The 24,728-nt window shown below is 39.1% G+C and overlaps 1 protein-coding gene across 27 annotated transcripts in view; it reads left to right on the top strand.

Moving 5' to 3' along the window:
• NRXN1 (neurexin 1) overlaps positions 1 to 24,728 on the top strand; it is a 1,284,195-nt gene that overhangs the window by 914,557 nt on the left and 344,910 nt on the right. For all 27 annotated transcript variants that reach the window (XM_045285734.1, XM_030884348.2, XM_030884347.2 and 24 more), the window contains one exon: positions 17,060 to 17,241. In XM_045285734.1, coding sequence (XP_045141669.1) covers positions 17,060 to 17,241 — 182 coding nt within the window. The remainder of the gene's footprint in view (positions 1 to 17,059; positions 17,242 to 24,728) is intronic.

Genomic DNA, 24,728 nt, shown 5'->3' with positions numbered 1-24,728 from the left:
CCCATTGTTGCCTACAAGGAGCCCTTACGGCATAGTGGGTAAGCATTGGGCTACTAACCACAAAGTCATCAGTTTGAAACCACCAGCTCCTCCATGGGAGAAAGATGAGGCTTTCTCCTCCCACAAAGAGTTATAGTCTTAGAAACCCCCAGGCCAGTTCTCCCCTATCCAATAGGATCTCTGTGAGTCAGAATTAACTCCGACATAGCAGTCAGTTTTTGAGTTGCTGCTTTTTAATTATTCTTTACCCCTTATAGTGGTTGCTACCAGCAAAACCCCATTGCTGTGCAGATGTAAAGAGCCCATGTGTATCAGAGCGGAGCTGTGCTCCATAGGCTTTTAGAAGATTGCCAGATTTAGCTTCTGAGGTGAATACACTCAAGCTTTGAAATGGTTGGTGAACATTCGGGCCCGTTAGCTGCCAGTGGTTGCGTCCTCCCTGGACTCCCTTTCTCTATGGGCCCTTATCAGATGGTTAAGAGATGCTCTTGGAAGGTCCTGAAGCTCAAAGGGTTGTGTTTAAACCTGAGGCTCTTTGGGGATGCAGGACTTGAGTCTAGAGGTTCTGAGGTGTAGCTTTGAAGTCCTCTTTGATTCTTGTCTAGGATGATAGACTTTTATTAATCGAATGCCAAAGAAGAAAGGTTGACACCTATGCCGAGGCTGAATGGACACTGTAATCTGCCTTCTGATGTTTTAATCATTTCCATTTCAAAACTCACCCTCACACTTTTTATATACAAATGAAGATCTCAGTTTCTCACATATTGATGCTGAATCATAATGACCCTATGGGACATAGTAGAACTGCCCTGTGGGTTGCCAAGACTGTAACTGTTTATGGGAGTAGAAAGCTTTATCTTGCTCCAACTGCTGGCCTTGTGGTGAGCAGCTCAGTGTGTAACCACTGTGCCACCAGGGTCCCCAGAGGTAGTGGTAGGGGACCTCAGCATTCTCAGAATCCATTGCCTCTGTTGAATCTCATGGCTTAAATGGCTAGGAAACAAAAATGCCAAATATCCACATATTGATTTTAAATCTTACAGATGACCATAATTGCTTGATGAAAGAGGGCCAACTTCTTAGTTTTTTTGCTTCTTTTGTCATGAAAATATGTGACTGAAGGCTATCAGAAACTGTGGAATTTTATTCTTATTGTCATCTTCAATCCTTAAACTATTTTTGAAGGTCTGAAGTGAGAAATGAATAAATAAAAGCCAAGTTACGTATATTTTATCTTAATTTATTTTGCTGCTACTGATACTTTTTCTACTATGCACAGACTGACACTCAAAAAGGAAATGAGAAGTGGCATTATATCTGATGAAGATGGAATGAAAAGATGTGTTAAAGAAAAACATCACCAAGACATTTCATATTAAGTGCAGTCTCTTTATTATAGCATTAATAACACCTTCCTTCCCACGTTGTGAAGATATGTGATTCTTGTTAAAGCGAATTTGCATTTCATAGAATTTTGAGTATGGTGAGATATTAGAACTGATCTAATCTCTTTTTAACAATGACCTTGAAAAGACCCCTATTCTACCATTTGATTTATACTTTGTATTTATCTAGCGATTTAAGCCAGGAAACAAAGAGAAAGGAAATAGTAGTGTTTAAAAATGCATCCACTTCTAAGAAGGAGAAGCAATCTTCACATTTATGTTAAATGGATGCATCCCTTATTCTTGGAACCCATTTTGTTTCTCTGTACCTTTTCCGACGAAAATCCAGCCAGAAGCATATATGTGTTCTTCTTCTTCTTGTTTTTTTAAATCCACATTAAATGTCATCTTGAAGGGCGAGTGAAAGCTGCAGGTGGCAGAAGTAGTTAGTCGTTGTTCGGTGCTGATCCTGACCTCTGCTAAACTCACAATTGTTAAGTTTGAGCCCATTCTTGCAACCACTCAGTCAATCCACCTCCTTGGGGGGTCTTACACAGTTTTGCTGATCTTCTACGAAGCATGAGGAGCCCTGGTGGAATTATGGGTTACGAATTGAGCTGTTGACTGAAAGTTCAGCAGTTTGAAACCACCAATTGCTCCATGAGAAAAAGAGCCTCATCGGTTTTATACACAGGAGATGCTCACTGAATACAGATTTTTCCTTGAGTTATGCGCTTACATTGTCTCTGTCAGGAGTCCCTCATGGGACAAATACTCAACTACAACGGAAAGGTTGTGAGTATGAGCCCAGGAAGAGGCAGCTCAGAAGAAAGGTCTGGCAGTCTTCTTTCTATCCCCATCACAATGTATGATCTTGGAAACCTCCAGAGGCAGTTCTTCTCTCTCTTATAGGGTCACTATGAGTTGGAATGGACTCAGAAGCAGTGGTTTTGGGGTCTACGAACATGATGCCCTTCTCCAAGAACTGGTCCCTTATGATAACATAGCCAAAGAACATGAGATGATGTCATCTCACCACCTCGTCATCCTCCCTTCCAGGACTATCGTTCTTCTGATACAGCTGTGCTCCTTCTTCTGGCAGTCTGTGTTTCTTCAATACTCCTTACCAACACCATACTTCAAAGACATCAATTCTTCAGTCTTTCTTATTTGTTGTCCGTATCCTCAGTTGTCCGGTTTCAGCAGGAGAAGGAGGCAGTTGAAAATACCATGATTCGGGTCAAGTGCACCTTCATCTTCAAAGTGACACCTTTGCTTTTCCACATATCAAATCGCGGTTTATTTTCTGATTGGAATATAATATGAGATGTAGAATATCAAAGTAACTCTGAAGATTTTTGTTTAACTTAATGGCCAGTGGTTTAATCATGGAAGGCCTCTGAGTAGTTAAAATTAATTTCAAGAAACTAACTAACCATTTGTTTTTAAGATTGATTTTAAGGAAAGAGAATCAGGAAGATGATAGTTTAGTTAGGACGGATATTCATCATAACATTTAAAAGTGAAACTAATGTGATATGTGGATGGTGTCCATAAAATGAAATATGAAAGAGGTTTATAAAATTGATATATGGTTTAATGGGCGCTAGCCATGGGAAAAACGGCTTCTAAAGCTGTACAATACATGTCTATTACCTCCAGGTGCTTACATAGTGTTTTATCCATAATAGACGCTCACTAATTATTTATTGAGAATGTAGATTTATTTCCCTTGAATTATGCTGCTGCATTGCCTTTGTCAAGAGTCCCGGTGGCACATCGGGTTAAATGCTCAAGTACTAGCCGAAAGGTAGAGTGTGAGTTCACAAAGCGGCCTCTCGGAAGAAAGTCCTGGCAATCTTCCGAAAGATCACAACCGTGAAAACCTCAGGGAGCACAGTTCTCCTCTGATCACATGGGCTCCGTGGGTGAAACTGACTCAGGGCCAACTGGCTTGGGTTTGGAGTGAGCATGTCCTTTGCATTCTTTATCTCCAGCAAACCCTACCGCAGTTGCCTCCACATCGTTTTGTTATTTCTTTTTTGTCAAAAAGATCCATACCTTCTTCTAAGAGTCTTTATTTTACTGCCTTACTAAGCCACCCAACCTTTTAGTCTTCAAGCAGCTTCTGAAAATGATCTAACAAAGGTTTTTTGCCCTTTGTGTTTTTGAAAATATGTGAACTCCCTTTCCTGGATTATCTCTATTTTCCATGTTTTTAATCCCTTTGATCAAAAGCATAGTGCATACCAACTTCTTCACTTTCAAGGAACAGTAATAGATTCGAGAGTATTTGTTAATATTTGCACTGGTTTATGCCTTTCACACTAGAGCCCCTTTTTGATCCCAAATGTATGGAAAGAATTAGCCTCCCCTTCCGCACTCATGTGAGCAAGCTCTACTCAAGAAAATGTGTGTTGATGCAAGGCTATGTGCAAATGTGGTTTACAGGCTAGAAAAACATTTTAGAAAAATTTCAGTGATATCTACGATTACATACTGTATTAGTCTGGGTACTTTAGAGAAACAAATCCACAGAAACTCATGTATAAGAGAGCGTTTTATATAAAGGTTAAGTGCGCATCAAGAAAACATCCCAACCCAGTGCTGCCCAAGCCCACAAGTCCAACATTAACCCATTAACCCATCTGTCCAACACCAACCCACAAAGTCCTCCTCCATCTCACAAAACAGATGCAATGACGCCGAGTGCAGGAGGAAAGCCTATGTGTAAGCATCTCAGCGCTGGCAGGGGTCTCCACATGGCTGCTCCAGCACCCAGGGCTGCATCAGGGTAGGTCCATGTGGCTTTTCCTTAGGGATGCTTTCAGGAAGTCAGCCTTGCAAGCTTAAACTGGGAACTGCTAAGGCAGCTGCACCCTGGTCCGACCATCACAAAGCAAGAGACCTGAGAACTAGAAAGGCGAGGCTCACCGAGCCATTTATCCCTCCGCCCTTCAATTAATCCCACATGTGTTTATCGGTCAGGTTGGCACAATAAAGTAACTAACTCACATACCTTCTTAAATGAATAAGTAAATGGATGAATGAGTGTCTGGTTTATTCACTGAACTTAGTCTGAATTTGGCTTATCTTCTTAGACAGTTTTTATTTTAATCTGACTTTTTAGAATCTTTTTTAGCATAAAGAATTGTTAATGGTTTGCTTACAAAGAGGTCTGATTAAAGCAGGTTTCTCATATACGGAACAATTGAGCCTTTCACTCTGCCTCTCTGTGCATTTAAGCTTCCATAGCCAAATGCCTACAGTATTTGCTTCCAGGAACTACAGGATTTTCAATCTCCCTCTCCAGACATTTTCAAGGTAAAAATATTCAGATTCAAAACTGCTCTTAGTTATTTATATATTATTTTAAAATAAAATTTGATATTATTATAGATGTACAAAAAAGTTGGAAACACAGTTTCCATGATAGGGCTCACTAGCATGTATGAATGGTAACATATAATCATAGTACAATGATCTAAGTCAGGAAATTAACATTGACACAACATTATTAGCCAAGCTGAAGATCTTATTCAAACATTGACAATTTCCCCAGGACGCACTTTTTTTCTGGTACAAGGGCTAAGCTAGCATTTCATTTGGCATCTAATTGGTATACTTCCTTAGATTCCTCCAGTTTGGGACCGTTACTCAGCCAGTTCTGGTTTTCATTACCTTAATTACAAAAGTTTTTTTTTCTTCAAATAAGTAAAGGTAATTATTCCCAACAAAATAACTACCAAAAAGGGTTTTGTTGTTGTTGTTTTTCAAATAAGTAATTTGGTAGAATGTTCCTCAATTTGGGTTTATATGTATCGTCTTATGATCAGATGGAGACTATAATTTTGGCCAGGTAGCACAGAGGTGATTTCTCAGAGCATCCTATTTTCAGGGCTTGAATCCATGTAAGGAACCCTTACAGTGCTGAGAGCTAAGCATTTAGCTGATATCTAGGAGGGCAATGGTTGAAACACATCAGCCACTGTGCAGGAAAAGGTGGAGCTGTTTGCTCATGTAAAGAGTTATAGTCTTAGAAACACAAAGGGGCAACTCTGGTCCTACAGGGTCACTGTGAGTTGGAACCCACTTGACGGCAGTGGGATGAGAATTTGATGTTTCCTTCCTGCTGATGTTACCTTTTATCACTTGGTGAAGGTACTGAGTCCTGATTTTTTTTGACTATTAAGACATTCTTAAATGTTCAGGTGTGGCAGACTATATCCAGTGTCACTATAGATACAATGAACTGTGAGCAAGGTCATTAAACAACCTGTCGCATCTGAGGAAGGATCATTTCATTTGAGTTTTGGTACTGGAGAAGAAGATCAAAAGTATCAGGGACTGCTGCAAGGATAAACCCATCTATTTTGGAAGTACAGCCAGAGTGCTCCTCAGAGGCCTGGATGGTGAGCTTTTGTTTTATATACTTTAGACATGTTGTGAGAGAGACCAGTTCCCAGAAAAGGACCTCATGCTTGGTAACGTAGAAGGACAGGGGATAAAGAAGAAGACTGTCAATGAGGTAAGGTGACCCCATGGCTGCAGCAGTGGATTCAGGTCTGGGAACAATTGTAGGGTGGTGCAGGACTGGGCACTAGTTGTTCCTAAGGTCCGAACTTTCTGGATGGCATCTAACCACCACAAAAAGGATCTGATACTGCTTCTCCTGTGTCCACCAGCACTTAGCTGAAGTTTCTCATAAGCCACAGTTGTTTTCCACACCATCATTCTGAATTGGAGAAAGAGACTCGTATCAGGATAATCTGGAAAACCCATACTCACCTGAGGTTGCTGCATTTGACCAGTGAAACTTTCAGGGTTTTTATATGGTTGTAGACACAGTTTCTTGGTGATGTGTGGTGACACAGACTGAATTACATAAGCAAATCTTTGCCGTTGTCGTTTGAGCAACTTACTCATTGTGTTTGCCCCACTAACTTGGAGGACCAGGATATATTACTCTTGTTACCAGGTGCAGCTTCTTGGACTTCCACGTGAACAGGGTAGAGCTGTCCTATCATGGGATGTTCACGGCTGTGATCTTTATGGAAGCACATTGCCATGTTTTGCTCACAGGGAACATTGGGTTTTCTTTAATAGCTAATAAGTGAATAAAAACACCGTGGTCTGATAAAGGCAGCAAAGCCTCTATTATTAAGATGTGTCCTTTTTAGAAAGGAAATTTCAATGGAAGATAGCTCGTAGGTAAAATTGCATGCCAGTTGAAACTAAATTTTGTCACTACACACATATGCGAATGTCTCAAATTCCAAACACTCACACTAAGTGTTGGCAAGGATGTGGAGTAACAGGAACTGCACTCCATTGTCTGTGGGAATGACAACATGTCCTGGGCTCTTTGAGAGACAGTTTGGCAGTTCCTTACGAAGCTGAATATTGGATCTAGCAATGGTGTCTTAAGTATTACCCAAGTGAGTTGAAAACTCATTTGCATATCAAAACCTTCACATAAACATTTTTCCTTATTTATTGTTACTAGCAATTAGAAACAGCCAGAATGCCCTTCAATAGATGAATGGATAAACTAATTGTGGTACATCCATAAAATGGAGTATAAAAAGAAATGAACTATCAAGCTAGGACAAGATAGTTAGGGAGGATTTTCAATACATATTGCTCAATGGAAAAAAAAAGCCATTCTGATCAGACTATATGCTATGGCTATGATTGCATGAATTTGACATTCTGGAAAAACAAAATGATAGACATTAAATACCAGTGGTGAACAAAGGCCTTGGCGAAGGGAGGCACTTTAGTATAGACATCAGGGCATTTGTAGGGCAGTTAAAATGCTCCATAGGCATCAGTCTTGATGATTCCCTATCATGCAATTGTCAAAAACAACAGAACTGTTAAACATAACAGAGAACCTACTATAAACTATGGAATTTAGTGATAAGCTATCAAAATTGGCTCATCAAATATACCAAACGTATTACACCATTCCACAGGAATATGGTGAGCCAGTCAGGGAAGGAGATGCAGTGTATGGGAGCTGTCTGCACAAGTTTTCTATAAAACTGCTCTATGATAGAAAGTCCATTAATGGATAGAAATTTATACATCTTGTTGTTGTCATGATTGTGGTGCGATACTTCCAAGTGGGTCCCGACTCATAGGGACCCTGTGTCCATCAGAAGGTAACTCCCCTTGGTCCTAGGACAGCCCCACAATTGGTGTTCCATTTGAGTCCGTTGATGCAGCCTCTGTGTCAGTCTATCTCATTGAGGGTCTTTCTCTTTTTTGTGACTCTTCTTCTTGACCAACATGCCTTCCTTTTTAAAGGTAGAGTTTCCCTTGGCTGGGATGAAAGCAAGAAGTGAGGCTGACGTTGGAACCAAAGATGCATAAACTACCAAATGGAAAAGTCAGGTTGGCAGAAGACGAAGTATCCTACTTGTGAATGTCGACATGGCAGAGTTAAAGTTTAGTGGGAAGTGACTGCTGATCAAAATCAAGCCAAAACATCTAGTCCGGTGCCTCAGCCTGGACCTGGTCAGGGGGAGAATGACTTCAATATGACAGATAAATAGGGAGATGGTAAATAAGAGGAAATAAGTTTAGAGTCAAACCAAAGACAAGCTCCTGGTATTCTAAACTTAGGAAGTATCTTGTTTCTAGGCTGCCCTCTATGTAGTGTAACCAGGCCATAGAATTCAGAACAGCCATATTCTCGTTTGTGTTCAGGACGTATTTCCCTTATAAGGGTAGGAGGCAGTGTCATTGCCAAGAAATCAGAAGGCCTTTCTGCTGCAGAATAAAAGTAATTATGTTATTAATAATAAAGACTTGTCTTCTGCATCACTTGCCAGGCACATTAGAAGCCTCAGAGAGAGAGAGCCTCAAGGCTAAGACGACTGCTGGGGAAAGATGCTCACAATAAAACCTTGCCACGGCCTCCCACCTTGTAAAGATTCAGACCAGGCTTCGAAAATGTCAGAATGTGAAGGAATCACTTTTCAGTACAGAATCTTGAGTGTCCCCTAACCAAACCTGGGAGAGCCTCATCTGAAACAAATATCTTGGAGCGGGACCTTGGTTTTTGAACGATAGCATATTTTTCTAGCAGGACACAGCCATTTCATCCTAGCTCTTTGTGATCTAGTGGGATGCGCACCAGGCATGGGAAAGGTACCACCACTAACTATCTGTGATTTTGAGAAACCATGCGATTGGGTGGGGCTTTTATTTGCCATTTGTAAAAGGACAATTTCACTCAATTATCTATAACAACACTTCAGCCTTACGTCTAGGTTTATGTCAGATTTCTTTTTATACCTATAAAAATATTTGGACCATAGGGCTGAATTCCAGACACTCGACATAGGACATTTTTATAATGTGTTGTGGAGATAGATAAATTGAGGAAGACATCTGTTTATAACACCTTCTAGTGGTTAATAATTAAAATTACTTTTCTTTTTGGACTTCTGTACAGCTTACTTTAAGCTCTTAAAGTATCGTATAGTGTGATGCCTTTGCTCACCATCCCCAGAAAGCATTGCCTATGCATTTGAATTGACTTGGTGGCAATGCATTTGTTTTTGTTTTTGATAGGGCCTTGCAAATTAATCATTTAATGGCTTGCCTCAGACCTTTGAATAAAGTTCCCTCCCTGCCTGAGGGAGCCTGGTTACAGACGGGAAGGCATAAGCATTGGGTGTTCTTGGAGTTATTGGTTGTGTAATTACTTTGCTCGGTTTTATTTTTAACACTATATCACCTTACCAGCTTTATGATTTTCCCTAATCTGACCGGCAGGACATCCTCCACTCCCTTGTTTTTCTTCTCAACTAGAAAATCTAGATTCATAGGATGTGTAAATGGTTCTTGGGGATTTTTTTTCTATAGCTCTTGTTTCTATTTTCATCATTTAATAGTTATTATTGTGCTTTCTAAAGAACAGATGATATGTCAGAAAAGCACATATTTGGGCTTAATGACAAGGAACATATTATTTATTAAGAATATATTTAAGACTAGTGGCAATTAGTGTGAGTGATGTGTGCTATAGGGTTAATTCTAAAATGACTCTGCACCCTTGTTTTACCTCATTTTAGCATATCCCCATCTAGCTCAAGGGGTATGAAGACCTGTTAAATAACTTTCAAAGATAATGTATGTTCAATTTGAAAAAATTAAATACCAGTCATCATGTTTATGGTCGTTAGGTAGGGTTTGGAATGCCAGAAAGCATGAACACATCAGTAAATGGTGTCCCATTGGCTGATTGCCAATGAGTCCCTTCCGACTCAGAAGATCTTAAAAGTTCTTGGGAATTTTAAGCTTGATTCTGGAAAGAGTGTGTTTCTCTGGGAAATATCAAATTTAACTGTTCCTAGATGGCATACATTTAAATAACTTACGTGTATAAATGAGAAATGGCCAGCTTTTAAAAGGAAGGTGTATTATAAAGGAAGACCAAGGATAGTACAAATGGCTAACACTATATTTCTAAGCCAAGGGGTGAAGATTCAGGTTCAGAAGAAAAGCCTGGAAGAACCTTCTAAAGAATCCGCAGTTGCAGTCTGACACACTTGGAGTTGTGATGCATTAGGAGGAAATTGAGAACAAGCGGTTTGGTTCCATTCCAGACACCACGAAGTGAAGTTGACTAGTACACCGCTGTCGGGCCAATGCTCACTTTCAGTGACTGTAACTGTTTACAAGACTAGAAAGCCCAGTCGGTGTCCAACAGAGGCTGCTGGTGGTTTGGATCCGCCGACCAAGCCGATCGCAGCCCAACGCGTAACCACTGTTCTACCCTGAGTTTGTAGGAATCAAAATAATTTATTTGCTGCTTCAGTTTCTTGATGGTTTCAGGTCTATTACACTATATTTTTAATTGAACAAGCACATGCTGCTTTTTCTTTATTAGACGATGGGAAGCCAGTGTGGATTCCCATGTTCGCTGACTTACAAGAGACAATTACTCTGTGTCTACCCCTTCTCGGTTTACTGTGTGGTCTGGGAGGATCAGCCTGTTTGCTCCCCATGGACGTTTGAGAAGAATTATTTATTCATGTCTCATCTCCCCAGAGGTGTAACAATGCTCTGTTTTTCATGAGATTTAAGAATTTTCATTAAAGAGTTTGAAGTTTATGATTGGTGTTTGGTGGATGACAATGCCTCTCAGGACCCCCCACCCCGACAGGAAACAGGGCCCCCACAACTTTGGCTCTCCCTTTCTTTTAAATTTACATTCAATTTATTACATAGTTAACAATATATTCTTTAAATTTGATACATAACTTAGATCCTAAACGCTTAAGATTTTGATGTAGTCTCCAACTTTCCCTGTATGTCAACCAGCCTCTTGTTCATCCTCTATTTTGTCATGGGGCATTTTGATATGACCTTCACCATTATAAAGCATTCTTTTTTTAAAAAATACTTTTATTGGGGGCTCTTATATCTCTTATCACAATCCATACATTCATCCAGGGGGTCAATCACATTTGCACATATGCTGCCATCATTTTCGAAGCATTCTCTTCCCATTGAGCTCCTGATATCAGCTCCCCATTTCTTCCCCTTCCCTTAGCTGCTCGCCCTTCCTTATGAACCCTTGTTAAGTTATAGATTATTATTTCCATATCTTACATCATTCTAAGACCTTCGAGTGATGCATGGGTTGTGTTGGGCTGCTATAACAATGTTAGTGGTTCAAACCCATCAGCTGTCCCATGGGAGAAAGATGAGGCTGTCTGCTCCTATGAAGATTTGCAATCTTGGAAAGCCAACAGAGAGCCATGCTCTTCTGTCCTTTAGGGGATCAACTCAACAGTAGAGTTTTGTTGATGTTTTCCTTATTCTGGAATTCGTTAAACTCTTCTTGGTTTTCGTGGGTTTGGTCTGATTCAGAGTAAGGCTCAGTATCTATCACAAATTGTTTTATTTTCCATCCAAATTTCTGACAAACTTTCATGTTCACTACACAATGACAGTTGAGGAATTATAGGTTATCACAAGCATATTTTATGTTATGAGTCAGAATTCAGAAATTAACTTCATTATCGTACATGTTGCAAGGAGTCAGAGCAACCAATAATTGCGCAAACCCATACATACGTGCTGTTAGGTTTTCTGTTTCAATCTTTTTGGAGATTGCATTAGTGTTACCAGAAAGGCATGAGTTTGCAAGGGCACAGGCACGGGAAAGATGGTTGGCAAGAAGGGGGAGGGGGAGGGAAGGGGAGGGGAGAGTTTTTGCTGTAAATCGTATGTTCAAGTAAAACCATGGAAACATTCCCAACATAATATCGTAGGCAGTTCACATGTTCGACATCAGACATCCTGTGTATAATGTGGACAAACAATTGTCACAGTGTCGGTGTTATTGATGGCACTGACTTTGCATCTGATGGAGTCAGTAGCGTTGTTAATGAATTTATTGTGACCAATACCAACTTGCTGCACAACTTACACGGGGAGATTGCTGAAACCACTTTAGGCTTGAGTCATCCTTACATTCAATGATGTGAAGGATGTCAAGGTTAATTTGCAAAAATTCCATTAGTAGTCATGGCACTGATGTCTTGATGCTTGGCGTAGGGAAGCATGCATAAGTAATACAGGCAGCAGACTCCTCTGCTTTCCTGTCCTGATCGATGACAGACTAGAAGCTGTGATTAAGATGTGCTGCTGCATATCAAGATCTTTAAAATAAAATAAAACCTGCTTTAATAAATACAAAAATCAGAAGATGAAACTAAGTTGTTGTTAATTTTGTGCAGATTTTGCCTTTCTCCTGCGGCCCAAATTTTGTTTTTTCATCTTGCTGTCATAACCAATTGTACTATGAAGATGCTGTATGGTGATAAGCTGATTCTTCTCCTGAAAACTTCCATGCGATGCAATGTGTAATATCCCTAACATTGTCAACTGTCAGTGAAGGAAAAACACAAACGTAATTGCTTTATGTGAAAAAAAAAAGTGATAATGCAAGGAATAAAACACTAGAAAGATTCATCAGATCAGGAGAGACCAGTCAGCAGCTTAAAACCACCAGCCAAGACTCAAAAGACAAGGCTTTCTACGTTGGTAAAGAGCTACGGTCTCAGAAATTCCCTCGGGCAGGGCTACTTTACCGTATAGGGTCCCCAAGAGTCAGAATCAACTCGATGGTGAACTTGCTTTGGGTTTTCAAACCGCCAGCCTGTCAGCTCCATCCCTATACATTCGAACCATCTTTCTGGGAGCAAGGCTCCACGCCCTCTCCTTTCCAGAGCAGCCAATCTTTCCGTTAGGAGCCAAATGGCTCACTGTTACAGCACCACAAATACATTTTCTGTACTTATACATTTGCTCATTATAGACATATCAAAGGTATCATACAATTGAAGACCTTCTCTGACTTCTTTCAGTTTGCGTAATGTTTTCCAGATTCATCTGTACAAGGAGGTTTCAAAAACCTGGTGGAAAAAATAGAATTAAAAGATAATGGATTCCCCCCCCCCCCCAAAAAAAAAAGATTCATCAGAACTGAGATGTAGTTGTCATCTGTTTGAACACTACTGAGAAAATCACCCAACTTTCCTAAGCTTTTTATAATAAACAATGTTAAAATGCTAACCAATCTATTTATTTATTTTACAACTGACAGCAAACAGACAAACAAAACCCAGCTCCCTGCACCAACCCCCAGCAACCCTACAGGTGGAGTAGACTGGCCTTGTGGGTTAATGAGACGGTAACTTTTTATCAGAATAGAAAGCCTCATCTTTCGCCATGGAGCTGCTGGTGGTTTCCAACTGGTGACTTTGAGGTTAGCGGCCCCATGCACGGCCCACTGTGCCCCGAGCCTCCTTCACAGTCCACTCACACATGCGCAAATACATCTTGCCATGTTTAGGAGTCATTTTATTAAAATAAGCCCCAAACATTGGAATACTACTTCATCAATTTTATGTTTTCGCAATGCACATAAACACAATCCACTAACTCTCTTTAAAATTAATTGAGTATTTAGCATATGCCAGGAACTCATTTAAGGTGTGACTGTGTGTGTTTTCTTAATCCCAACAGAAGCCTGGTGAGGTAGTTTTTTTCAGTCCAGAGCTTGCATTTTTAATTTACAAGTTATTCTACTGTAGTTTAGTGCATCATGACCTTGACTCAGAAAAAAAAACACGCTTTAAGGTAATGGATTTCTAACTGTAATTATTGGGTTTGGTACTGGGTATATCCTCATATTTTTAAGGCTATATATTTTCAAAATGGCCCCCTTTGGAAATTTCCTAGCTAGAAAGAGGGAGGGCTTTAAGAACAAAGTAGATTCCGTTGAGTTTGGCTGAACTGATTTTGATCAAAGAAGGCCATGAGACGTGACAGAGGTGGGAGAGGAGAACTGTGGGAGTGAACTTTCTAGTCTTACTGAGGATGCAGTTGTGCTGATGTGGAAGCACCACCCACTGTGTCCCTGGCGTAGAGGAGAATAAAGGAGAGATTTCTCTTCAGATGCACGAGACACTGTTGTGCACGAGACACTGTTGTGCAATTTGTTTTGTTTTGTTGAAACGTGAAGATCTGAAAAATCTCCATTAGCGAGATAGATCGGACACCTGCATAGGCATCGCAAGTCTTGACAATGTGAGGGGAAGGTGGAAATGCGAGACGAGGTTACATTTTAAATAGTGATATTTGTTTTATCTCTCTGAAAATAGAAACGTTTGCATTATTGTCCCCAAATGAGCAACTGGAAACTTGAGTTCTCTATGCTGAGGAAGTGTGCCCTAAAACAAATGTCAATCTACATATATTAAATGTTCTGTCATTTCACGTCCACATCATATTTTTAATTTTCTTGAAATCATGGGCGGGGAAAGGAGAATATATGACCATGAGGTACAAATGCCACTTTATGGATATGAGACATTAGAATCTGATAACTGTTGGCTTTGATAAATTCAGAGTGACATCCAATTAACTTTTTCTTGACAGTTTGTTATGATAGTAGAAATATATCTTTATTTTTAAAAAATACTTGATTTCCACTCAAGGTTTAGTTCTGGTGGATACTAGGTTTAATACCATGTCTTCTACTTAATTTTTAAGTGTATAGTGAGATAATAAACTGTTGGTTACAGCTCAGTAGCCTCGACTGTAACAGAGGAGGAGCAATGCCTACCCTAACTTCTATCAAGAAGTGCAGAAGGATGAAAGAATTATTGTGAGAGTAAATGTAAAAAAAATTATGTGTTGTAGACTATTAGTACTTTGCTATACCACGCTCCTCTGTTGATTCTGGATTCATTTCAATTGTTAAATAGATTTTACATTATTAACAGAATCTTCCCCCCACCCCCTTACTTCACATGAATAGGCACTAGAGAGCACAGTTCATTAGAGGGGAGAAAATGAAGCTATATAGTACTAGCACTCATTATGTACATCCTCATAAAGAAAGTTCACTTTTATATGATTTTGTGTTACTTTCATGGCTATAGGCTCTTCTTAAATGGTTAATATTTAATCATGTGGTAATATTCAAAATCATAAAATTTTTATCAAATAGTACTTATTGATATTCCGGTGAACACACTTCTGATGTTATAAACAGTTGTGGAAACTCTGGCCCTTCAAAAGTTGGGAGCATCCAAAGCTCACAGAAGAAAGGCGGTAAAAGATAACGGACATGTTCTGTGAACCTTGTGAACCCTCCTGCTGTACAAATTTGGCTATTCTGATGGGGAAGGAGTGTGAATGTGAGCTGCCTGGTGCCTGTGAAATCTGACTTGCCTCTTTTCCCATGAGAGGGCTGATTGCTTTCCTGCATTGTGTCTCAAAGTATTCATAGAGGAGAACTCAGCTTTGATGTCATTGGACTTTTCAATAAGATTATTCTTTATCGCTTTGACTTTTACTACTTTCCTGACACGTGTCTTGGCTAGACCAACACAGCAAGACTTGTGTCACCGTCAGACACAGTAACGACATGATAGGGGTAGTTAGCATTTTTCAGGGTCTCTGGAAATGTCTCCAATTGAAAGCCCCCCAAAACCCCAAAACCGAAACAAACAAACAATGACAAAAAGGGGCTGGCCTCCACATTGAAAAAGGGAGCAATATTAACGTGATCAGCTGTTAATGTACACAGATGTGACAGAGAATCCACCTGCAGTAATTATTAAACTTGTTACTCCTACGGATTTTATGTGTGGGTATCTTGAGAAGACATTGGGATTCACACAGTTTTTGCACAAAAATTTAACACTTGGTTGACTCTTCCCATCAGTACAAAGTGGTTGTAGATCAACATTCAATATTCTTTCTGTTAACATTACCGTGTTTGGAACACACTAGGCACACAAGATTTGCTGGTGTCATTTGTTATCAAACATCACGCACCCTCTATAAAGCCCATTTTGTAAGTCATGGGCAAACAGAAATGAATATTTAGGGTCCCCTTTATCAGAGATGAAGAACTCTTTTCGATGGACCTTTTCATGCCCCTCGCATTATTCTGACTCAAAGACTCCATTGACTGTGGTCTATGAGACAGAGGCTGCCAGTGCACTGAGACGGTACTCCAAATTTATTTTAATACATTTTCTTATTTTGTAAAAAACTAAGGTGGACCAATGGTGTGAGTGGCGATACTGGGAGGGTAGAGGGAGAGTGGGTTGGAAAGAGGGAACGGATTACAAGGATCTATATGTGACCTCCTCCCTGGGGGACGGACAGCAGAAAAGTGGGTGAAGGGAGACGTCGGACAGGGCAAGATATGACAAAATAATAATTTATAAATTATCAAGGGCTCATGAGGGAGGGGGAGAGAGGAGGGAGGGGAAAAGTGAGGACCTGATGCCGGGGTCTTAAGTGGAGAGCAAATGTTTGAGAATGATGAGAGCAATGAATGTACAAATGTGCTTTACACAATTGATGTGTGTATGGATTGTGATAAGAGTCATATGAGCCCCTAATAAAACGATTAAAAAATTAAGGTGGAGAACTTACTAATATTTCTGTCATAAAGTAAAATTTTCCATTTACTAAATGAGTGCATGCCATGATTCTTAGTGCTGTAAAACTAGTATTTGTTTTAAGGAGGAGGAAGGGCATTTTTATAGTAGTGGATAGTTTGACAGCTACTAGATGTAGCTTGTTAAGTAAGACCTGACTTGTCTGGATGGGAACTATTTTCTGGACATGACTAGTAAGGGTTATGGGTGTTCGTTCATTAGTAATCATCTGTCACGTGTGAACAGACCCTTTCCCCCCATAATGGTTGATTCATAGCATGTTTGTTGTGAGTTGCTCCACGGTGCTGTAGACCCTGTCACATCTACATGCAGTAATTGTTTCAAAAACTAGTTGATTTATGTTTCTGCTGCTTTTGGGTGTTTCCAAAGCCAATGTTTTTGACTGAAGTATTTCTGTAAAAGTGGCAAGAGGAAATAAAGCCCCATTACATTTCATGCTTGTCCAAGTCAATGGAAAAAGTAATAATCTCCCATTTGTTCTGAAAACACCTGCTGGCAGATTTAATGGGTGTCTTAAAAATTGAGCTGGCTCTCTGTTCCTTTTAAACTAATGCTGTCTCCTTTTGTGAGTTTGTTGGATTGAAACCTATTATTTGTGTGGCCATAGTTTGTGTGGACTTTATATATGTAGACTAATTGGTTTTTGTGTTTCTTTTTCAGCTGGTACAACATACATCTTTAGCAAAGGTGGTGGACAAATTACGTATAAGTGGCCTCCTAATGACCGACCAAGTACACGAGCAGACAGACTGGCCATAGGGTTTAGCACTGTGCAGAAAGAAGCTATCTTGGTACGAGTGGACAGTTCTTCAGGCCTGGGTGACTACTTAGAACTGCATATAGTAAGTACTTTTAAAATAAGATTCCGTGGGTTTTTTTAAATATTAGCTTTTAAAAAATATTTTATAAACCTTTCTCTTGGAAGTTTCTTTCCTTTGGCAACCAGGAAAGAACAAAATCAAATGCAAATTCCTCTGAATTCTCTGTGGGGAGAGAGAGAGCGAGAGAGATGGAGACTGTGTTTTTGTGTGTAGAGTTAGTGTCTTTAAGCCAACTTGCCAAGTTAATAAAATGAGCGATGGCCAGTGGATCCTATTCTCTTTGGTTGGAAGCAGACGTTGTAATACTGGCGTCATCAAATTTGCTGGAGTGAATTTCTCTGTTTCTTTTCTGGCCAGGAAAGAAAATGGCTAATGTAACACAAAGTGGGAAATGTATAAATAATTGCTGATATGTAGGAAAATAACTTGGATCACATTTATTCATTGGGATACGTAGAGTATACAGAAAACTCATTGGTAACTGGCCATTCATGTCCTGAACTATTCGTTTTTTCTCTAGTGCTGCTTTTACACAGTACATAGTAGAGGGTCATCAATAGTTCATAAATAAAAGTTATCTTTTTGTTTTAAAGTTGTCATAACTGAATTTATAGGATCCTTCTAATTCTACGTGCAAATAAATACTAATAAGAATAGTTGCAACACTTAATATCCTAAATTCATTTTAAATAAATGTAAATAATTTATTGACTCATAAAAATAACAAACTGATACTGTGACAGAAATTCAAGAAATCCAAAGGGCTTGTTTAATAACAGAAGGTTTAATAATCTCCTGTCTTCTGGAAGGATCCAGAAATATATAAATCACTTGATCCTTGTTTTTACGCCTGTGGTTTAGTTTTTCTTCCCTGCCTCTTGAAGACATTTAAATTTACCTTGGTTTGCTTTTGTGTATCACTATAAACTTCCCCTTTACCAGTGCCCATTTCTCAAAGTGCATACATACAGATAGCTCATCATGTTCTTATTTTATAGAAACTGACATTTATGGACTAGCCTTAACATGTTTAGGTAAACTATCAAATACAAAAATACATTAACATAGATTTTTATAAGGTTTTAGTTCTGATTCATGTTTTCTTTCCCTAAACCATTTTATTAGGAGCTAATCCAGACACCATACCATTCCATAGTTTGAGTTTTTAGTATTTTCTGTATTTTTTTCTTTTCATTTATCTTGTAATCTCAGTTTTGCCACAGACTTCTGGAATTTCCAATAAGCTGAATAGGGTGTTCACTAACCACAAGGGCTGAATTCATTGCTAATCTTGAGAGGGAAATGCAAAAAGCTTCAGCACTACCATTATCGAACCATCATAAATTTTCAGTTTAAAATGCAGTGGTCAAAATGGAAACCCTGGGAACATAATTCCAGCCGCCTTTCAGCAAATATCCACCATGAACACGGAAAGCACCTGGACTTTTATGGCATCATAAATAAATGATCAGTCGAGATAAACTGAACCAGTGCGATAAAGATTCTTGCTGTTTAGAGAAAGCTCAGCTTTCTAAATATATTTGCTCAGTTCTTATTTATGAACTTAGCTACTCCAGAAAATAAATAAATAAAACAGAAGTTCTTTCCTTTTGATAGAAATTACTTATCTATCCATAACCAATTATACTTTCACCTGAAGAACAGGTTCTGTAACGATCACTGTCAAACCATGAGGGGCTGGGTTATTGAATACCACAAAACACTGTTTGTTCTATGGCCAACTGGGTTGTTGAATCTATCTTGTGGGTTGCTGTTGACTTGGTTCCAACTCATAATGACCCCATGTGCAACAGAACTTAACACTGCCTGCCCCTCCGCCATCCTCACAATTGTTGTGAACATTTGAGCCCATTGTGGCAGTCACTGTGTCAATCCATTCATTAAAGGTCTACCTCACTCTACCCCGTCCACTTTCCCGAGCACGATGTCCTTTTCCAGGCGTTGGTCTTGATAACATGTCCTAAGGACGTGAGACCAAGTCTTTGTGGAGCCATTGTGTCTTTGAGGAGCATTCTGGCTGTACTTCTTCTAAGACAGATTAGTTTGTGGGTTTTTTTGGCAGCTGGTCTTGATAACATGTCCTAAGGACGTGAGACCAAGTCTTTGTGGAGCCATCGTGTCTTTGAGGAGCATTCTGGCTGTACTTCTTCTAAGACAGATTAGTTTGTGGTTTTTTGGCAGTCCATGGTACTTTCAATATTCAACATTTTGGTGTATAGGAACAGGATTTCTTTTCAATTCGGAACGTATGGCTTACATTCCTAACAGAAAATAGGATTGACTTTCTAATTGTCCATGCCAATCCAATGCCTTCCACTGTCCTGTCCTGGGAGCTGTTTTGTGAGAACACCCTTCTTTCTGACCGTGCACTTGGATTCAGTACTTGTCTCTACACACTCTCCCTCTTGGACTTGATATTTTCAAGCTTTCTGCTCCCAGAGCCTTTCCTTGAGTGGCGCATCAACAGGAGGACTTCCCACCACCATCGTTGTTGTTCAACCCTACCCATGCCTGTTTCCATTACTGTGACTCAGTCTTACACCAATCATGGCCAAATGAAAGTTTATAACCCAGTCTTCTTTCGTCATTCCCTACAAGGACTCCTGAGCCATCAGGGAAGCCAGCAAGTTGTTTGTTTGAAAGCAAGCTGCTTTTTCTCAAGTTCTCAATGCATAATAAAAACTATCAGCAGATCTCTGGTTTTCATTTTACTGCTGAAGTTTACCTCTAATACATTCCTCTAACATTGAGTACATAATAGAGGAAGAAAAAAACAAGTTTGGACTTAGAAAAGGCGATAAAGAGAAAGCAAGAGAAAATAAGAATACCTGTGACGCATATAGGGAATAATGCCAAAGCCCATGATTGGCAGAAGCACAAGTATTCTTCATATTAACACAGAGATTAGAGAAGACTCAAAGGCTGTTTTACCAAATCATTTAAGTAGTTGCGAGAAAATCTTGGTTTTCTAAGATCAATTCTGATAATTCTTTCAGAATTAGAAATTTTAAAGGAAAAATCTTTATAAAAGAGTGGACAAATATTGTTTGATTTTTATATTATGAATATAACAATTAAAAATTAATGCTATTGACAATATATATCTAATCTACAAAGTTATCAATTTTGGTTGTACATTGGATTAAAAATCAAACTTATGTAATTCTAAAGGTCAAGAGTTATATAACAATCCTATTTAAAAATCATATTTCCATTCTTAATTAAAAAGGGAACCAATAAAGTGTAAAACTGCAATCATTAAAAGGTGCTTCAGTCTTGCTGTATAATGTAACTTTAAAAAATCTGATTGGCATATAATTTTGATGAAATTTCGAATATTTGACATCATTTATACCCATTTTTTTCCTGAATGATCATATTCAATTTTACTTGAAAATATAATCATATCTAAATTTTGATGAACTATATGCTTAAAAATACAGCAACTTGGAATAACATGGCCTTAGTGCACGTGGCTTAGTTCTCATAGATGATTTTTTGGTTGTATTAATATTCATGTTCTCACTGCTAACTTCAAGCCATATGATGTCACTTTTGAGGCTGCAAGGTTTTAAAGGGGAATAAACAGGCTTGTAATGAGGATCAACCAAACAGTATAATTATGAGAATACTATTGCACAATATAAGTGGTCTTATGAATTATATACTGAATGTATTGTAATTTGGGTTAGCTGTAGACATTTAACTTTTCAATCATTTAGGTTTCTATATAGTCATCTAATGCTTTGCTTTCAATATAAAACTCATTATACAACAACTATTTTATTGAATAGTTATAGGATATATGTTTTCATTGATGTCATTTTCAGAAATCTTCAACTAAGAATTCATTTTGAAATTTGCCTTTTTTAGAAGAAAGTCTATGGTGAGAAATTTCATTGGAAGACCGATTATCTTTTCTTTATAATTACATGGTTTATTATAGCTCACATTTACCTTGAATTGTTCTCTAGTTATTTATATCTCTATTATTTCCAAATAGAGATAAAATTTTGGATAGCAGAGAACATGATGCATAGTAATTATGATGATTAGTAATGAAAATACTATAATATAGAATTATAGGTTTTCATCATACATTTTAGAAAATGCTGGAAGCCTATCCAGCAGTATTTATTGAGCACCTGATGTAGCACTGGTAGTCACACACTGGGCTGCTAACCTCCAAGATAAGCAGTTCGAAACCACTAGCCAGTCTGCAAGAGAAAACAAGGGTTTCTATTTTCTTAAGGAGTTACTTCTCAGAAACTCACAGGGACAGTTTCACCCTCTCATGGGGGGTTGCTATGAGTAGCAGCAACATGATGACAGGGAGTAGTTCGTGAATACGGCACAAAGGAGCCTTAAATAGCACTGCCAGGGAAGTGTTGCACTGCCAACCACACGGTAGGAAGTTCGAACCCACCAGCTGCTCTAGTAGAAGAAAGTTTTAGATTTTTGGCTATGAAGAAACCCTATAGAGAGTTGCTGTGAACCCGATCTCCTCACTGCCAGTGGTTAGGTTTGGTCATACAGGGATATCTTACAATCTATGGATACAAAAATAAAATGAGCTCACCACTTAGTCTCCTTAGAAGGTACCTCAATAAATATTCTTGTAGGAATAAATGAAAACATCGCCTTAGAACCTGGCAACTTGCAGGGCTTATTAACCTTTTCCCTCTGATCACATGTTTTTGCCTGAGAATTTTTGCAACACGGGCAAGTGCTTCCAGAAACATCTAATTTATTATTTATTACACATGAGTTTTGGTCACTGTGCACCCAGGCCCCTTTTACTGTTGCCAAACTGTTCATGACCTACAGTTTAAGAAGCTATGCTTTGTCCGACAGTGCTGTGCCAAACCATCCTGATATTCAATCTGCCCTCCTCCTCTATTTTGATGTGGATTCTGGTAAAGACCTGTGTAATAGCATTTGCCATTTCAACATCCTTTACACTTATCATTCCATGGCATTCACGACCATGTTGTTCGACCATTATCAAGATATGGTGGCAGATTTTCTCTTCACCCTCTTTGCAGTTCTAATATTTTAACCATATTGAATGTGTGTGAACAAAAAGCAAATGATAGGTTATTAAGGTAGAGAATATTTAAAAGGGACTTTTAAATGATAAAGTCTTATGCCATTGCTGTTAGTTGTCACGGAGGCCACTCTGACCCAGGGTTACCTTATATGTATGTAATAGAGGAAACACTGCCCTCATACTGTTGTTGGAGTCTTGTTACAGCTCTTGTGCCAATCCATCCATGGACTAATGAATCTGAGGAGACTTGGGTCATTGTTAAATACAATAATATTTAGAAATGCTATGCAAAATATCCAGCTGAAAGTGTTTTTGGTAACTTACAAGATTGCTCTAGATTTGGATGACAATCGTTACCTTTCGAAGACAGAACTCTAGTTTATGAGTCTAGTGATGTTAGGTGGAAACTCCCCAACTCACGAAGAAGGCCTCTGACACGTGGGCTCCTTCTCTGCTCTGAATATTAACGTGGGCCTTGCTTCTGACCAGAGGAAGTGCTGTGAAGGGTAGAGGCAAGGAGGGAAGAAGTATGTTCTTTGAAATCCTTTCATCTTGGGAGCATGAAAGAGCATTGCAAATGTGATTAGTGAATTGTGCATACTTGCCTTAAGTGTTTCTTCTTTGTATTTCGCTAGGTCGGAAGCCTTATTTTTGCAACCCAGCTCTTAATTGATTTTAATTTAGGGACACACCTTTTGATCAGCAATTTTACTGTAGACTAGAAGCATACTGTAGTTATATACTGTAAACATGACATGTCCCAAAATAACTTATCAATATTGGTGATGAGTCAATGCAACCTCTGCCTCTCTTCACTTCACACTATTTATCTCACTGCTCTACTGAGATTCAATTCAAAAACACCTTCTGAAAGTCAGCAGTGATACATGGGTGCCTATCTATATTAACAAGATAAAACCTAATTATTCCCCCATAGGCTTTTCTTGAATTGAGATTATGTTGCCCCTGATATGCTCTTTAAAACCAACTGTATTCACATATTTACAAGGGTTTCACATTGCCATGATATTTAAACTCAATTCTATAAATGCTTTTCATTAGATATTTTATTTTACCCACTCCCCACCCCCAGCTATTTGCATGAATTAGTGAACACTAGTCTGATTTAAATGGCATTAAAAAAAAAGTCTAATGCATGCCTTTTCACCCTTGTAATATTCTCCTCCAAATTCTTGAAGGTATTATAAAGGATGCACTTTATCTTGGATAAAATGTGGAGTGGTCACATTTCTATTAGCGTAGTGTGATCTGGGAATCTGCAGACCCTTTCTGTTTTAGGGGATCAAATAAATCAAAACAAATTCCTCCTTCCATCATCTCCCACTTGGAAGTTAGTTCAGTTTTTCATTTTATAATTGACCGGTTGTTACCGTGGGTGCATCATTTAATCTCTCTGGATTTGGCATCTAGATCCCTAGAAGTGTTTCCTCCTTTGACTGTCCATGGCTGTGAAATTGGGTTAAAGAAATTCACAGCAACGATCTCTTCTTGCACCTTCTCAGACCATGTCATTATTGCTCCAAAGCTTATGCGACTGCTTCGCCCTCCCCGGAACCCTCCTGCTTCATTCTCAGACTTGCGAACCAGTATGTGTACTTGTGCCAGGCTAATTTACAAAACCGTTTCTCTGATCATGGTTATTTCTCTGCCACAATGTATTAGTATCTCCCCACTGCATACAGATGAGGGCAAATCCTGTGCCAATTTAGCTTCTCTGATCCATTTACACATTCCTTACTTACTCCTATCTTCTTTCTGCTCCAGGGAAATTTCCTTATAGACGAGTTTATTCTTCTTATCTCTTTATTTCTAGTTCCTGTCCCAAAGGTCGCTTCCTACTTTCTCCCACTATTTAGATCCACCTCAGTCATACATTTCTGTTGAAATGTTGGGGGTTTTCAGGATTGGTTCTGGGATCTGGTAATCTTTTGAGTTAGCAGAAAGAAGTGCAGGGCTCAAGAATCCCTTTAGGGCTATTCTTTAAACAAGAGAAAATGTGGTCTATAGAAGCTTCTCCGATCTGTGGCATGCTATTTTCTCTTCATCCATTGCTTTGTAACACATATGCTACAAAAGGCCTTCCAATACCTTTGCAGGAAGCCAGATGAAAAGCTCAGTCAAGCTCTTTCCGTATGTAAGCTGTCAAAGCAAGAGGTGTCTGGATTCCTTTCTTACTACTGATTCCATTTCTATCTTCTGGAGCTTCCAACCACTCTACCTGTAGCAGCTTGAAAAATTGAATGTTTATAGTGAATACCATACTGGCTCAGAATCCCAGAGCACCTTAGCTGGGTGATTCTAGTTCAGGACCTACCAGGATGGAGCTGTCAGCCTGGGCTGCAGTCATGTCAGGGTTCACCCAGACTGGAGAATCCCACTTACAAGCCCACAGGTCAGAGCTTCTACTTCCTTGCTT

Source organism: Echinops telfairi, unplaced genomic scaffold (genome assembly GCF_000313985.2).
Source record: "Echinops telfairi isolate 266 unplaced genomic scaffold, ASM31398v2 ScPeMD7_7475;HRSCAF=8513, whole genome shotgun sequence".
Taxonomy (NCBI): Eukaryota; Metazoa; Chordata; class Mammalia; order Afrosoricida; family Tenrecidae; genus Echinops; species Echinops telfairi.
The sequence above is the reverse complement of the archived record's forward strand: the minus strand, read 5'-3'. Positions and strand labels throughout refer to the sequence as shown.